This window comes from Manacus candei, unplaced genomic scaffold (assembly GCF_025592945.1).
Source record: "Manacus candei isolate 608988 ecotype Guabito, Panama unplaced genomic scaffold, ASM2559294v1 h1tg000077l, whole genome shotgun sequence".
Lineage (NCBI taxonomy): Eukaryota > Metazoa > Chordata > Aves > Passeriformes > Pipridae > Manacus > Manacus candei.
In genome coordinates, this window is record NW_026138125.1 from 1,153,905 (window position 1) to 1,168,694 (window position 14,790).

General features: G+C 39.5%; 1 protein-coding gene across 4 annotated transcripts in view; it reads right to left on the bottom strand.

Moving 5' to 3' along the window:
* Positions 1 to 843: 843 nt before the first annotated feature.
* NCKAP5 (NCK associated protein 5) overlaps positions 844 to 14,790 on the bottom strand; it is a 370,644-nt gene continuing 356,697 nt past the window's right edge. For all 4 annotated transcript variants that reach the window (XM_051810233.1, XM_051810235.1, XM_051810236.1 and 1 more), the window contains exon 20: positions 844 to 2,463. In XM_051810233.1, the coding sequence (XP_051666193.1) occupies positions 2,182 to 2,463 (282 nt within the window). In that variant the 3' untranslated portion in view covers positions 844 to 2,181. The remainder of the gene's footprint in view (positions 2,464 to 14,790) is intronic.

A 14,790-nucleotide genomic window follows, 5' to 3' on the forward strand; every position in this document is an offset into this window, starting at 1 on the left:
GGCTCCGCTCGCCCCGGTCCTCTCCATGTCCCCGCCTGCCCGAAGCCTACAGGTGGCAGCCGGAGCACTGATGGGCCGGGCCCCGCTGCGAGGCGTCGCTCGTCCCCCGCAAACGCCTCGCAGAACCCGCGTCCCCTGGAGGGGCCGCGCCTCTGCACTGCTCCCTCCCCCCGGCCCCCTGGAAGGGAATTCAAGCACGACAAAATGGGGGAGAGGGGCGCGGTAGCCGCGTACGTGCCGGTGCGGCGGGCAGTCCCCCGCCTCCTCCCGGACGCGCGGCGGGATGGGGGCTCGGAGGGTCCGGAGGCGGGGGGAAGTGGGCTGAGGTCATGGGAGCTGATGGTGGGTTGGGATGGGGTATAGTTCTAGGCGGTGGGATCCACTGACGGGGCGGGATGGGGGTGGGCTGAGGCGGCGGGAACGGCGAGGAGCCGTCGGAGTGCCGGGCAGAGCCCGCCCCGGCGGAGGGAAGGGCGACGGAAGCGGCAGGGGCAGCTCGGGATGCTGCGGTGGTCGGTGCTGGGACGGTCTTTTCCGCCTTGTTGCGACCCAGCTCGAGTGGGTGGTTCGTCTCCTCCCCCGATAACCACGTAATTTCTCCGTGATCGTTTCACAGCCTTACTGAGATGAAGAGTCTGAATTAAGCTTAAATCGCTGTTTAAAATCCCCGTGTCACGAATTCCCCTAAACGCCCGAACCCAGCCTGCCCCGGAGCGGGAGCGGCTCAGCGGGTACCCCCTGTACCCCCCTGAGCTGGCTCCGCTGATTCCCTCCCTGAGCCCACCCTCACGTTCAGGGTGTCATACCATCCCCTTCCCAGAACGCCTCTGCAGGCACAGGTACGCAAGAAAAGTTTTATTTACAAAAGATGTTTCAATGAAAATTTCTTAGAAGTCGAAAAAGACGATGCAATTTTACGGTGGAAATGACTTAAAATATAACAAATTGCACAAAATATTAACACTGATCATATAATATTTCAAAGATTAACAGGCATGTGCTAAAGAAACTATAGAGTCTAGAAATACCCCAAATATATCTAGTTTACAATTGCTGTACAAAAAGCAGTTATAAATACTTCACGGCTAGAAAAAATACACAGAACCTTTGAAATAGACTTTCCCTTACATATAAACAACCTCTGTAGAAAAAACAAAAAACACCCAAAACAGGCCCTGCTCCTAGATATGTTTGAACTAGTACTGGTTAGCACCAACATATTATTGTACTGTGTCACAAACAGGAGTTGTTTCAGTTTTTAAAAAATAATTTTAGTATTTAGAATTTAATTAAGACCAAACAGAGACTACAAAAGATAACACGGTATGGTACATTCATAATTTGATGGCAAATGAGTACAGAGGAGGTGGAAGTTGAAAAACTATGTTGCAGTCAGAAGCACAGGGCGGTTTATGTAGTTCTCATTCCTACAAGACTCCCGTTTGTGTCAGCAGTGAATTGCTTTGACCCTGATCTCTCAAACAGTTATGTGCATGACTGATGAAGCCAATGCCAGCAGTATCAAGACTTTTAATCTATTCATTTTCTTGCCATGTCAAAAGTCAAAACCCTTTTGAAATAAGACACCTGTTGTGAAGTTGTAATAACTGAAATGCATGCCTCCCTAGATCACCTGTATGGAATTGCACTAAAAGTAAAAAATAAAACATTTTGTAAAACAGAGCCCATGAAAGTTTATTGCAGACAGTCTGGAAGGCTCAGGTTTATGGTAACGCAGTGTTTCTACATACAGTCTTAAGACTAGAACAATTATAAATCTTTTTTAAAAAATCTACTAACTTTTCTTGTTAATATTAACACCAATTTCTTTAAGTTAGTAATATGCCATTACAGGAGCATAGCACCAATGTAATATTTATTGCTGTCGTGTATCCCTACAAATATATTTTCCCAAGGTATTTACAACTGTACAAATATTCACAAAAGTGCAAAATTAAGACTTTATTCTGTGTAAGCGCTCGCTGTGTTCAGCGTTGAGTCCCACGTACCACCACGCCGCCTCCCTGCCTTATTGCTGTGTGGTGGGAAGTCAGAACACCCTGCCATGAGTGCCACGATCCAGAGGGGGAATTTTCAGCAACTGTCTCTTTTTCCCCCATCACTCCTTGCTCGCCTTCAGGTCCGTTGTGTGCCGCGGTCACAGCCCACTGGGAAGTGTCTCTACACGTCGTTGGAGCCTTGGCTGGCACAAGAGGAAAAGCTATCATACAGGGAATCACTCAAGGATTCCAAATTGTCCACTTCGTGCTGACCCGAGCTATTTAAGGAAGCTTCTTCTTTCTTCCCATTTTCTTCCCTTTGTCCTTCAACCTTGTTCAGACAGTTCTTCTCTTTTTCTAATAAAAGCACGTTATTGCTGTTAAATTTATTGAGAGACTCCAGGGACATTTTAGATACTCTGTTCTGGGAATCTTCTTTTGTTTCTTCAGTTTGCTTCAATTTCTGTAATAAGTGAGGGAAATATTAGAAACATATTTCTTATAAAAATAAAGTTATCCTGTTGTACACCATTAATTACCATCTTTCCAAAGTTCACAGGGTGAAAGGAAATAGACTCTTAGACACTTAAATATCTGTTATGATTAAATAGAACATTAGAGTCCATTTTAGGATAAATCAGAACTTTAATGATTCTGCTGAGACAAATAGGACTCCATTTACGTAACAGTTAAGTGCTATTAATGTCATAAGTAGCAGATCCCGGCTATGCACATGTTAAACTTCTCCAGCATCCTCACAGTAATTTACATTTTCTCCTGTACAAATACTTCGGGGGGCATGTTTAAACAGGTATTTGTTTAAGTAGAGTTTAAAAAAAAAAAAAAGTGCAGAGGAGAAAACAAACATTTTCCATAAATCAAGGATGCAAATGAAACTTGCTAGGGAATAACCTCACATTTTGCATGTGCAAGGCTATTGATTTTCACAGACCCAAACCCTCTCTAACAGACAAGAAAGCAGCAAGACAGGAAATTATACTGAACTGGGCCAATCCCCACAGACCAGAATCAATCAGATGTTGGCCAGGCCTACTCGGTGAAGTGGTGCAATTCTGTGGGAACACCGGACAATGTATTAGCACATTATATTAAAAACGCACAGTAGGATTGTACCAGAGCAATTTTATCCCTTTGTTAGCTACTGGTATTTGCAATCAGAGCCCTGACCAAGGAATCATTAGGGAGCTGTGTAGGGAGCAGCTCAATAAAAATGACCTGCTGTTCGTATACAGGGTGTTTCAAAATCTGAGTAACTGACTCCTCTCACAGATAATATTAGCACAGAAATACGGGATAGCATTCAACATTTTACAATCAACATTCAATAACCTCTTGGACAGATAAGATTCAAGGATTCTGAGATAAGCCATCAGAGTGCAAAGCCATTCCTCATTTTTGGTAGGGCCATCAGATGTCAAAGACTGAATCAGTAAATTACTGTAAATCCAAGACATTAATATTTTGTTTTAGATAGAAAATGAAATGGCATTTTAAGCACACTGAAAACATAGCTTGGGCAGAAGTATGGATGCTGTGGATCATTACATACACAGTTGTAAAGGATCATTAGAATTTTTTGAAGAATTCAAGTTCCAAGTCAGTCAAATGTTGTGCATGCTGTGCTGTTTCTCCTTAGAAATCTTGGGCAAGAGAAAGACAATTTGTTACATAGTTTGATTGCTTGTTTTTATGGCTAGTTAGCTAAAAATTGAAATGCCAGTCCAATGACTGTTTATGCTCTGATCTTGTCATATTTCATAAGGTGACCATGCATGGATTAGATTAGTATTTTTAGCAAATGTTTCAAGCAGACTTAAGCAAAGCAACAGGAGACCCTAAAGTCTTAGTAAATGAAAACTTTCTGTTTGGTTCATTAATTAATCTTCAGTCTAAAAGGTTTTAGGGCATGTTATGCTGGATTCTGATTTTAGATGACAGTTCAATCCAAGGTTTTCAATATCTGTAATTATAATGTTTTCTGAGATAGAGGAATATAACCCTTGGTAATAGGAATGAACACAAATTTGGGACCCTTCAATAGAAATTTTTCAGAATTTCAGCTTAAAATGTTCTTCCCTTTGTCCTCATTTAAAATACTGAAAGAGTTGTTTCACTTCTCTGTAGGTCAGATGAGAAAATTCTCAGCCATGGCATCAATAACATGTTAGCACCTTTTGCTCTTCAGAGTACAAACCTAAAGTATTTTATTATATGACAGACTAAATGACATTTCTTTGTCTGTATTTTTCCCACTTCACAGCTTCCTTTGGATAAATTGGATGTGACCACTTAGCACAGACTTGGGGCTGCAGGACTCAATACTGGTGTTAGTAAGGTCTGTGATAAAACTCCTATTGATTCAAATGGAGACGATTTTGACTCCTGGGCAGGAGGAGCACAGACTCCTGGAGAATTTGCAGTACAGAGCAGTCTGGGTGAAGCAACAATAAAAGTAGGATTTTGGCTATCCTACCAAAGGATAGATTTACACCACAGGAAAGACAGGGCTGAATTCATTGGTATATTCTGCATATATGTATCCATAGTTTTTTATACCCCACAAGCACAACCTAGACTACAATCCTACTTTAATCACACCCTAGGTTCTCATTTAATATAAAGATAACAGTTTATAAAATATTTTAGAGAAACTGCAGAGAATAAAATATTCTCTACAAATTCTAAGCAAAATCATTGTGTCAAACGAAACTGAAGGGAACTGAAGCCCATCAGTGAAACCTACTGGCAAAAAGTACACAGTGTAGTGAACAGTATATCTACAATACATCAAGAATTAAAGTTGTAGCAAAATTTATTACTAAAACAAGAAACAATTCAGAAATAAGTTATGGATATTTTTTGGACATACAGGTGTCCTTTTTAGATGTCTTATTGCCCAGTTACATCCTTTTGTAAAAAACCCTCAAACGTTTCCTTTCTGTAACTCATAGAAGAAAACTCATTCACAGCCTGAGGTTCATGAGCAAAAATAAAGAAAAATTTAAGCAGAGATAATGTAAGAATCTACATAATCAATAAATCACTTTCTCCCACAATAACACAATTATCTACATTCCTAGAGTTGAAAAGTCACTAGTAATGTCTGTAACCTTGGTGTGTCAGAACAAATGTTAACCCAAGTTAAAAATTTTTCTGTAGTTACTATAGATACGATTTGTAAGAAATTACCAAAGTGTTTATTTAGATTCATCCTTAATTACACTTCCTATTTTTCATGGCAGTCACAGAAGTTGCTAGATGAATCAAAAGGCAAAACCAAAGCAACTCTTATTTAAATTTTTTGATAAGTTTTGTATGTGGTTATGTAGTATCTTTAGTTTTGTTCATATCAATTTATTACTGACTTCAGCAGAGTCAGAGGTATAAAAAAGAACAAGGGTTAGCCCAGAGATGTTAATATCATGCATTTTAAAGTAATTACTTCATTAATACATTTGAGAGTTGCACTAATGTGAATCAGTAGCTGCTTCTGCAGACAGGAGGAACATTAGGCAGCAGATCAGGTGTGGTTTATATCCATGAGAAATGGGTGATATTTGGTAACAGTGTAGAGAGCACCTAACCTCTGGGTCATGGTTCCAGTCAAATCTTTCCTATATTTGTAGGGACTTTCTGCTGACTATTCTGCATCTGTTCTTTGAGTAAGGTGACTGCTGCATTTGGTGTGGACACTATATGTTTTCCTAAGTATTAACTTCAGGGAAAAGACAAAAACATGTAGTCAGAGATTTTGGTTTAAGTAAAAAAAAAAAAAGAAAAAAGAAAAAAGAAAAAAAAATCAACCCAAAACCAGCTCAGTGCAGACAAGAGTAACAGCACTGGCCCATCACCCTAAAGCAGATCAATGGATAGCTTTATCTACTTATACTAAGTTTATTTTTAATAGAAAGTCTGCACCTTTATGGCCTTAGGGCATGGGAAGCATTTGTTGTTCGACTCCACGGTGTACGTGGAGAGCTTCCCACAGCTGGAATTCCTTAACTTGTGAGTGTGGCATGCCTTATATCACCTGAGAGCAGTGACCAGTTGTCAGAAGAGGAGAAACTTCATCTGACATAATACAGACATTCATTACGAGTCACATCACTTTGAAATAAACTCTTGAGTCATGAATCAGAATAATGTTTCCTCATTGGCAACATCCTAAAGGGAATAACTAAAACCCATTAGTGATGTAATAAAATCTGGCATGTCACTTCAAGCACAGCAAATTAGGAAAACAAAACTAGCCTGCAGTTACACTGATACATTATAAATAGGTGTTATTTCTACATTAATACATCAAATTAGGTTTTCTGTAAACTTTAAAAATGAGAGATTACATGCGGGTAGAATGCCTTTCCAGTGCTGTGTGATCAAGGACCAGTCACAGCTGCAGCTGTTCTGAATGGCACAAGGACTCTGCAGGTGTAATAGGAAGGAGCAGGGAAGGATGGGCTGGTTCACAGGCACAAAGGATCCCACACTCGTGTGCAGGAAGGAGAGCAATAGCAAGGCCATTTCTTCTGTGTGGTAACATGCAGCAGCTCTGACTGTCTTGGGGTCAAGCTACACTTCTAAGGCACACCAGAGCCCAGAATCAGCAATGAACCATTCTGCAGCATAAATGTATTTTCCAGCTGTCTAAGTTTAGTTAACCAGCACTTTAAAGGGCTCAGAATCAGTTACACAAAAGAACAAAATGAACTTTATCTACGTCTCTCATGCATTGGGCAATTTAGTTTTTAGATTAACAAAAGAGCAAGAAGAGCATTGCTTCAAGTGAAGTATAACTGCAAAATGCTATTGGGTAAAAACAATGAAATTGCTAAGAGAATTAAATATAGATCAACAAAATCGATACTTAATTGTATAATACAACATCTTTCATTTCAGTTCTCATCTCTAATAGAAGATACAAAGTATGTTCTCTTTTTTGCCTTTTTAGTTATTACTCATAACTTTATTGTGAAGGAAAGCAATTTTCTGGATTTTTACCTTTTAAAAATTGCTCGTTACTTTGTTTGCATATGCTCACAGTAAACTTGATCCCACTGAGCCACTATTTCTCATTTTAAATTCAGAGTTTTACCAATTTAGATATCCTCTACTCCTATAACTGCTTTGTATTTGTGACACAATGGGCCTAAGTGGGATATGCTGTTGCAGCATTACACAAGTTGCTCATACATAACCTGTTTAGTAGGACAATTTTAATACGTTCATGGCTTCTTGTAAAACAGATGCACTGAGATACAGAGCAGTATTCTGATCAGACATACACTGGTCTAATCAGAAGTAACTTCTCACTGAATTCAGTGGTGTTACATGACCATTTGCAGTGAAGGTGTAACGTGAAAAGGGTTGGGTTTGAACTGCTAGGGAGTAGCTGTCTGTCATCTAGCCAGGACAGAATGCCAGGTAGGCTCTCCGTGGAAAATGAACAATCTCCGGATCTCATTTAACATCAGGTGGACAGGTAACACTCTGCAGTGAAAATAGTTGTACAGTCACATTCAAGAAACTACAAAGGTGAAAGCTGTAACTGCATGACCTCTGCTGAGCTAAAAATGTGATGTTTGAACTTCTTTCTCTTTAACACATAACCTTAAATAGTAAGGTAAGCCTGCCTCTCCCTTGTATATTGTCAGAAGCTTTCATCTATTTTTTGGACTGACAGTAAAATAATTTCTGAAATAATGAATCATTCTTCTTTTTTCCATTTGAGCAGAAATACCATGATTATTTTGCTATAGCAGACAATGACATTCTCAGAAACACACAATCAGATTTTCATGATAAACAATAAGTGCTAGTTTCTTTTCTGGGAAAAAATGCATTGATAGGAAGCATTTTTAAGTTCATTAGTCTGTTCAGCAGTGGATAGAAAAGCCATATATACATAGCTATGTATCATCCCCTGATGGCATTATGGGTAATATAACAATGAGAACCGTATTTCAGTTCTCCTGTATTTCAGAATTTAACAATCTACAAATACATTTAAGTATCACAAGGACAACATTTCTGATGATCCTGGATTGCAAATAAATTACCTTAGAGGAAATAAAGCTGATTAGCATGACCATTGTATGATTGATAAGTACAGATATGGACAAGAACTGGTATTGCTTAATGAACAGGTGACTGAGGAGTTGAGACTTACATTGCCTACAGCTCAAATTCTTGCGTGGTTTAGGAGATAAAACATAGTTTAGTGATTGGGCCTTAATTTTCATAACATGATGAGGTGACTCAGTACCTTCAGCATTCTAAAGCCAAGAATATCATCTTCATAATTTACAAAGTATATAAATATTTCTTGACATGACGAGACTGACCGTATCAGTTTATACCAATGCTCTTTGAACTTTTACATAATTTAATTAAACCAGGATGTTGAGGTCCCAGTTGCCAGATCAGGTAAGTTTATCTTTTCACCTTCTGCTCAGTTATGAACTGAATGGCACAAATGTGGTTGTTTTCTCATAGTGCCTCAGAATGGCCACTGGCTGCATCAACTCTGCATGGACAAAGTTTACTTAAAAAGCAGTAAAAACCTATAATTCTAAGTGGCAATACCTTGGGAAACGATCACAATGCTGGTGCTCAGTCAAGTGTGTTGAGGAGATTCATTAAAAAGAAAAGCAATTAAACACCAGTACTTTCTCCAGAAGGCAAAGTAGAGCCTCACTCTATTCACATTGGCAGAATCACCAATTTTGCTTCTCACAGAGGGAATCTACCCGCTAAAAGCAATGCTTAGTGCAATCAGAGGCTCACCACAAGGCATTAAGGAAGAAATATCCATAGTGAGAAATGAAGCTGATACTCAGTTTTTAGAACCTGATGGACTGAAAATGAACAAGACACATATAGGATACACTTCTCAAAAGATCCTTTTAGCTTTACTTGTAGAGAGAGCTAAATAGCAAAATTGTTCTGATTTTCTAGTGATTGAAAAAAATTGCAGTAAAAAAAAAAAAGTCATACTGAAAGATAAGATTGGTTACAAAGTTATTGAACTCGACTTAACCATTTGAAGCTCACTACTATTCCCTGACAGAACTATGTGGAAGGTTATGTTGCCAGTGATAACCAAATGGTACTGGAACTACGCAGTCCTAAGTAACTTCACTGTTTCAGTCTTCATCAGATTGTTTCACCTCACAGCATTTAAATATACAGCAGTTTGTCCTACTGAACGAAAGTAGTTATCCTTACCTTGAAGAAAGTGTGGCTCATGGTTTCAATAAAGCTCATGGCTTTATATAAAAAAGGGAGCTACAATTTTATCCTGGACTAGAGGGTTTGATGATTTTTTCCTTAATTGGGATAATTACTCAGAACTGAACTAGGAAGGGGATAAAAGTACAGTTTTTTAAAAAAATCTAATAGCAAATGCAGTTCTTACAGAGACAGATTCTATCCCCCATTTGACTGAAGGAAAAAAATCCTCTCAAATTCAGTAAATGCAGGATTGTACTCATACAATACATAATTTCACTGACATTTTCAGTAATTAGAGTAATTTTTGTGTATCACTGAACTGTTCTCAGTCTACTGTTCTTAAGTATTAGCTATGTTCTTACCTGTCTTCATCTTCCACCCTTGGCTTTTTCTGAACATGACAATTTATTTTGGTAATTACGAAGACTCTTATCCTCTTGCTCTCTAGTGATGTCTCATCTCCTGGCCTGCAATGTTTGAATGTCAGTCACCCAGCATACTGATGGAAAACAGAATTGCACTTCAAGACCGTACTGCGAATGGTAATTGGCAGTAGGTAATGATTTTCCTCACTAGTAATCCTCTCTTTTGTGTATTGGACTAGATTCATAGCATGTGACTATCCAAGGTACATCAGCTGGCCTGAGGGCAAAAAGAACAGAAGCAGCAGATAAAGAACCATGGAATAATAGAATTGTTTAGGTTGGAAAAGGCTTTTGAGATCATTGATTCCGACTGTTGAAGTAGCAAGGTTATGTAGCAGGACCAAGAGCAAATCAGCAGTATGAAGAAACCATGTAGAAATAATTCTCCCAGCTATGAATTCTGGCTTGTTGTATGCAATGAGGGCTAGAGGGGAGTTCAAAGAGCATGAAGCTCTGCTGGAAGACCTGCAGAGGAAGGGAAGGGAAGGGAACGACCCTTCTTACAAGTTTTAAAGATGATTCATGGAGGTAGTTTAAACAAAGGAGTGAGCTCCACAACAAATAGTTTTTTTTTCATTTTTAGCCTCTGAGGAGGACAGTTGAGAAGAGATAACCAATGTTTCCAGGCCCATCAGTCCACCCCTTCATGACTGCATGCTCAGCCACCATGGACAGAGCCTCCATGTTTGCCTACATGATAACACACATCAGAATGAAACATCTGCTGAGCTCCCACAGAAGAGAAATTATACAGAGGTCATAATTTTAAAATTTGGAAGCAGGGGCTTCTTCATTTTTAAAAAATTCTGAATTAGCATGCTTAAACACCAGCCCAACAACATAGCTTGTTTTAGGAGCCTGAAGTTGTCATTTCCCTTTCCGCTACAGATCTTAATCAACTCTCTACATATCAGAGGTTTTTTACGTCTAATGATTCTAACCAAAACCCATTGCCCTTTCTTTTCCCTTCTGTGACACCTGGCACTAATGAAACCCACCAGGTGTGCCCTCCTCTGCACCTTCCCTGAGTGAGGGTTAGGGGCTGTTCCTGGGCAATCCTGCCACATGTTGCACTGGTAAGTGCCCCCGGAGGCAGCAGAGGAAGAGGCTGTAGCCCAGGTTACCTTCCCAGTAAATTTGTAGCAGCCTGAACTAGGTGCATACTGTTTTCTGGCACTGTGCAATGAGACTAGAAAGGTTCCTTTGCAATCAGAGAAAATTGTGACAGGATAGATGCAAATAATGATGCTGGTTCCATGGCTGCACTTGCCACTTCTCCAGCTGACGTTATCAGCTGCACAGTTTTCAGTACTGATTCAAGCAAAGCATGAATTGCAGAACAGAAACCTATGTTTTAAGTTCATCTGCCATCAAATCCGACATAACAGTACAGTTATTTACATGTACTTTCTAAATTTATGCAAACAATTTATCTCTGCTGTGGGGAAGAATATTTTAGGGACAGCAGCACAACACACACAAAAATCCGAGCGAGAGTTTCAGATATAGGCTGCAGAACCAAATTAAAGTAGAAGGATAAATCCTCTCTTGCAATTTTTAGTTCATTTCAGTACAGCAAGTTGTATCAATAAAAAGCCTATAGTATAAGTCAGCCAGAAAATAAATGCTATGAAGGATGTTCCATTTTATGTCGTTTGAATTTGATTAGTGATTGGTCTTGGCGGTTAAACCACATGGGAACAGTAATCAAGGTTTCTCTACTGCAGTTCTGTAACAACTGGAAAACACTGTTGGCTCATGTCCTATTCCATGATGGGATATTAACCTAAAATCTAATTAATCTATGAATGAATTACATTTCTAGAAACATACTATATTATAATCAATTTTAAGTGAGTTCCTAACAGAAGATAAGATGAAGAAAAAGCTGTAAAATTACCAGAGGCTGATAAATTCTGTTTACTATGACTGATGATTTTTATGGAGGATAATTTTACAATCCATCAAACTTTTGTCAGTTCAAGACTCATGCTGCCAAACGTATGCAGTAAATTAATTTTTAAATTTACATATTTATTAAAAATCTTATTGAAAACAGCAGGAAGTAAGCCTTGTTTGAATAATAAAATAACTTGTTATTCTACTGGAAAGAAAACAAAAAACCTCTAACCTTCTATTAAGATGATTTTATAGCAAGGCAATAATTATAAACAACTACATGAATTAGTTAACCAAACACTGCATTAAATAGCCAACCCAAAATTAATCAATAATTTAAAAAAAACAACCCAAAAACTGTTGGAAGATAATCAGGAAAAAAATGCAATTTAAAACCTAAGAAATTCATGGCTGGGTTTCAGATGTGCTTGAGGACATGTTTGCTAACTCAGGCCTGTTGGCAGGATCTCCTGGATTCCTGGTGAAAGCGTGGGGAGCTGCAGGTGTCTGCCTGCATGGCTCCCCCACTCAAAGTGCTGAAGAGGATTGGGCTGTTATAGCAATACTCTCATGCACGTGGCCACAGGAACGTGCCCACTGTGATGTGCTGCTGGCTCAGAAATTCAGTCTGTGACCCAAGTCTGTGCCTGTTCTCACAGAACTTAAGTCCACTGTAAAGAAAGCGTTACAGCTGAACCCTGGGCACCTCCTGCTAAAACCTGAACCACAAGTATAGAAACAGATGCTGAACAAGGAGATAAACAGAGCCAACAAGGGAACAGAGACCACGGCACATACTAGCATGTGGCATAACCCATGAGAAGAGCAAGAACGACTTCCCCACCATTTATACAAGGAAGGACAAAGTGGGTCAAAATGGTGGAACTGGGAAGTGTTTTGGTATGATCTGAGGCAAGCAAGGCACCTCAGAATCCAGCTGAGCAGAGTTCTTGGCTGTGTCCACTTGCAAGGCCTGATTTCAGTGTTACCCATCAGTTGCCTTACAAAGATCACTTTTGATGTATTACTCCATTGGTGTCATTCCTGTGCTGTCCATGTCCCACAGACATGCTCCTGGTATCAAAAAAGCACCACAGACAGGTCTCATATCCTCTTTGTTCCCTTACCTGGTCTCATCTCCACAATTGCTGCAGTTTTCTGCAACAATTTCTCTCTGCAGTTTTCTCCCAACCACTGGGGCCACTCTTAAAATACACGCCTTGTGTGTACAAAATGCATAAACCATCATGGCTGCATCCATGAGAAATAAGACTTGATACCTTGATAACTATGTTTCACCCCTCAGACCTCTCACATGTCTCATGAGTGAGCAGTGGGGAGGAACAGACCTTCTCATTTGATTTATGGCTTATGGAGTACCTGGTCTATGTTCAAACCCTGCAGTATGCCTGGTACCTGAAAGAATCCATGTTGTTTGGGGTGTCCAGCATGGTGACCAGGAGAAAGCACCATGCCTGTGCTCGTGGAGACAACACCGAGAACAGAAACAGGCCAACATTAAATTTAATAATTTAGCCAGTGGACTAAAATGTAATTTGATTGAAAAAATATAGGTTGTAAATAATCTGATGTTTACCGGACAACTCAAGGATACAGTCCTTCGCTGTGACTCAGCAGCCATGTGGGTTAATCCAAAAAAAACAAGAGAGAGAGAGAGAGAGGGGTACATGCAGGGGTATGTCCTAAATGCTCATGGTAGATGATAGTCCTTTTCTTAGCTCTAACGGATGCTCAAAAAGAAACACTGTTTGTTTATTATCAAGAGAATTAAGAACTAGAATTACTAGAAATAAGAATTTGGAATTTAATAGAGTAATGCTGATACCAAGATGACCACTGCTGGAGATACAGATGGAAGCTCCTACAGCCAGGAGATTTATGTGTTCAACTTGCCTCCTAGCCAAATTAAAGCAGTGATATCCATTTTGATTAACACATATCATCTGGCTGTGATCAGAGGGAAATTTTACTTAATTTATGGATTTAGACATGTTTGCTTCATCTTTTAGACAAAAGTACATCTGTTTCTGGTCATGAGAACCTCTATCCTGCTTTCTGGCTCAGCCAGGCATACAAAATGTCTCCCACTGGGATCTGGCAGGAGGCATCAGTGGTTGCAAACTCTCTTTGAGGGGCACAGCCTTGGAACAGAAAAAGAGTCGAGGGCAAGTGTGTTGCCCTTTGTTTTTCCACCTTTACCTTCCTGGATATCAGCAAGGTTCAAATTAAGCAGATAACAAACAGGATCTAAAAGGCTGAAAACCCTTTGTGCTGAGCCCACTCAGGCTGCAAAAGGCCCTTCCTAGAATGTGAAGTGTTATTTTGGAAAGGTTTTGGAGGCTTTTTCGGAGAAAGGAAGCACCATGAAAATTGGGAACCCTGGTTCTGTGGTGTCTGACTCTCCTTGTCTGGCTGTGAGAAAAGCCTTTGTTGGCAATAATCTAAGATGGAATTTGGTGTGACGAACGAGCACAAGGTCCCATTCCCACAGTGGGCTTCCTGCAGTGACAGAATAATGTAGTATCTTCTGTATTGATTTTTGCTACAATTTTGTATAAAACCAGAAATGTCCATGTGAAGTGACAGCCACATGGATGGATTTGTTGGACAAATGCTTTAGAAGATTTATTGACCTTAGCAATACAGGAGTGTTACTGCGGTATTAATGCTGCAAACTAGTGAGATATAGGTGATATAGTAGATGTTCCTATGCCTTAACTACACATTATAATATTGTTAATATATTAGGCCACTAGGAGGACTAAAATACAACTGGAATTCATGCAGACACACTGTACAGCTAATATGTACTCACTTTTTGAATGCCCAAAGATGACACAAACAGAAAATCTGGATAAAAATACAGAATAAAGTGGTTTCCAGGCCCTACTAGTAAAAAAGTACTTTGAAAAATGTTGTTGAAAATTAACAGATGTTCAATATTTATTGCAATACAAAAAAAATAAATTGAAGTGTTGATTTCTTTGATATCCTAGATATTCAGGATTCAAATACTTGTAACAACGCAACAGAAATTTCCACCATGTGCAGACACTGTTAGGATCCTTGTACGGTCAGCAGGACTGCTGAAGGCAGTAGAGTTCTGGTCATGCAAAACTCTTTGCAGGATCAGAGTGTGAATTTGCTTCTGACATTTTGAAAATTCCTCATCAGAAGAGGAATGTGTTTATGGT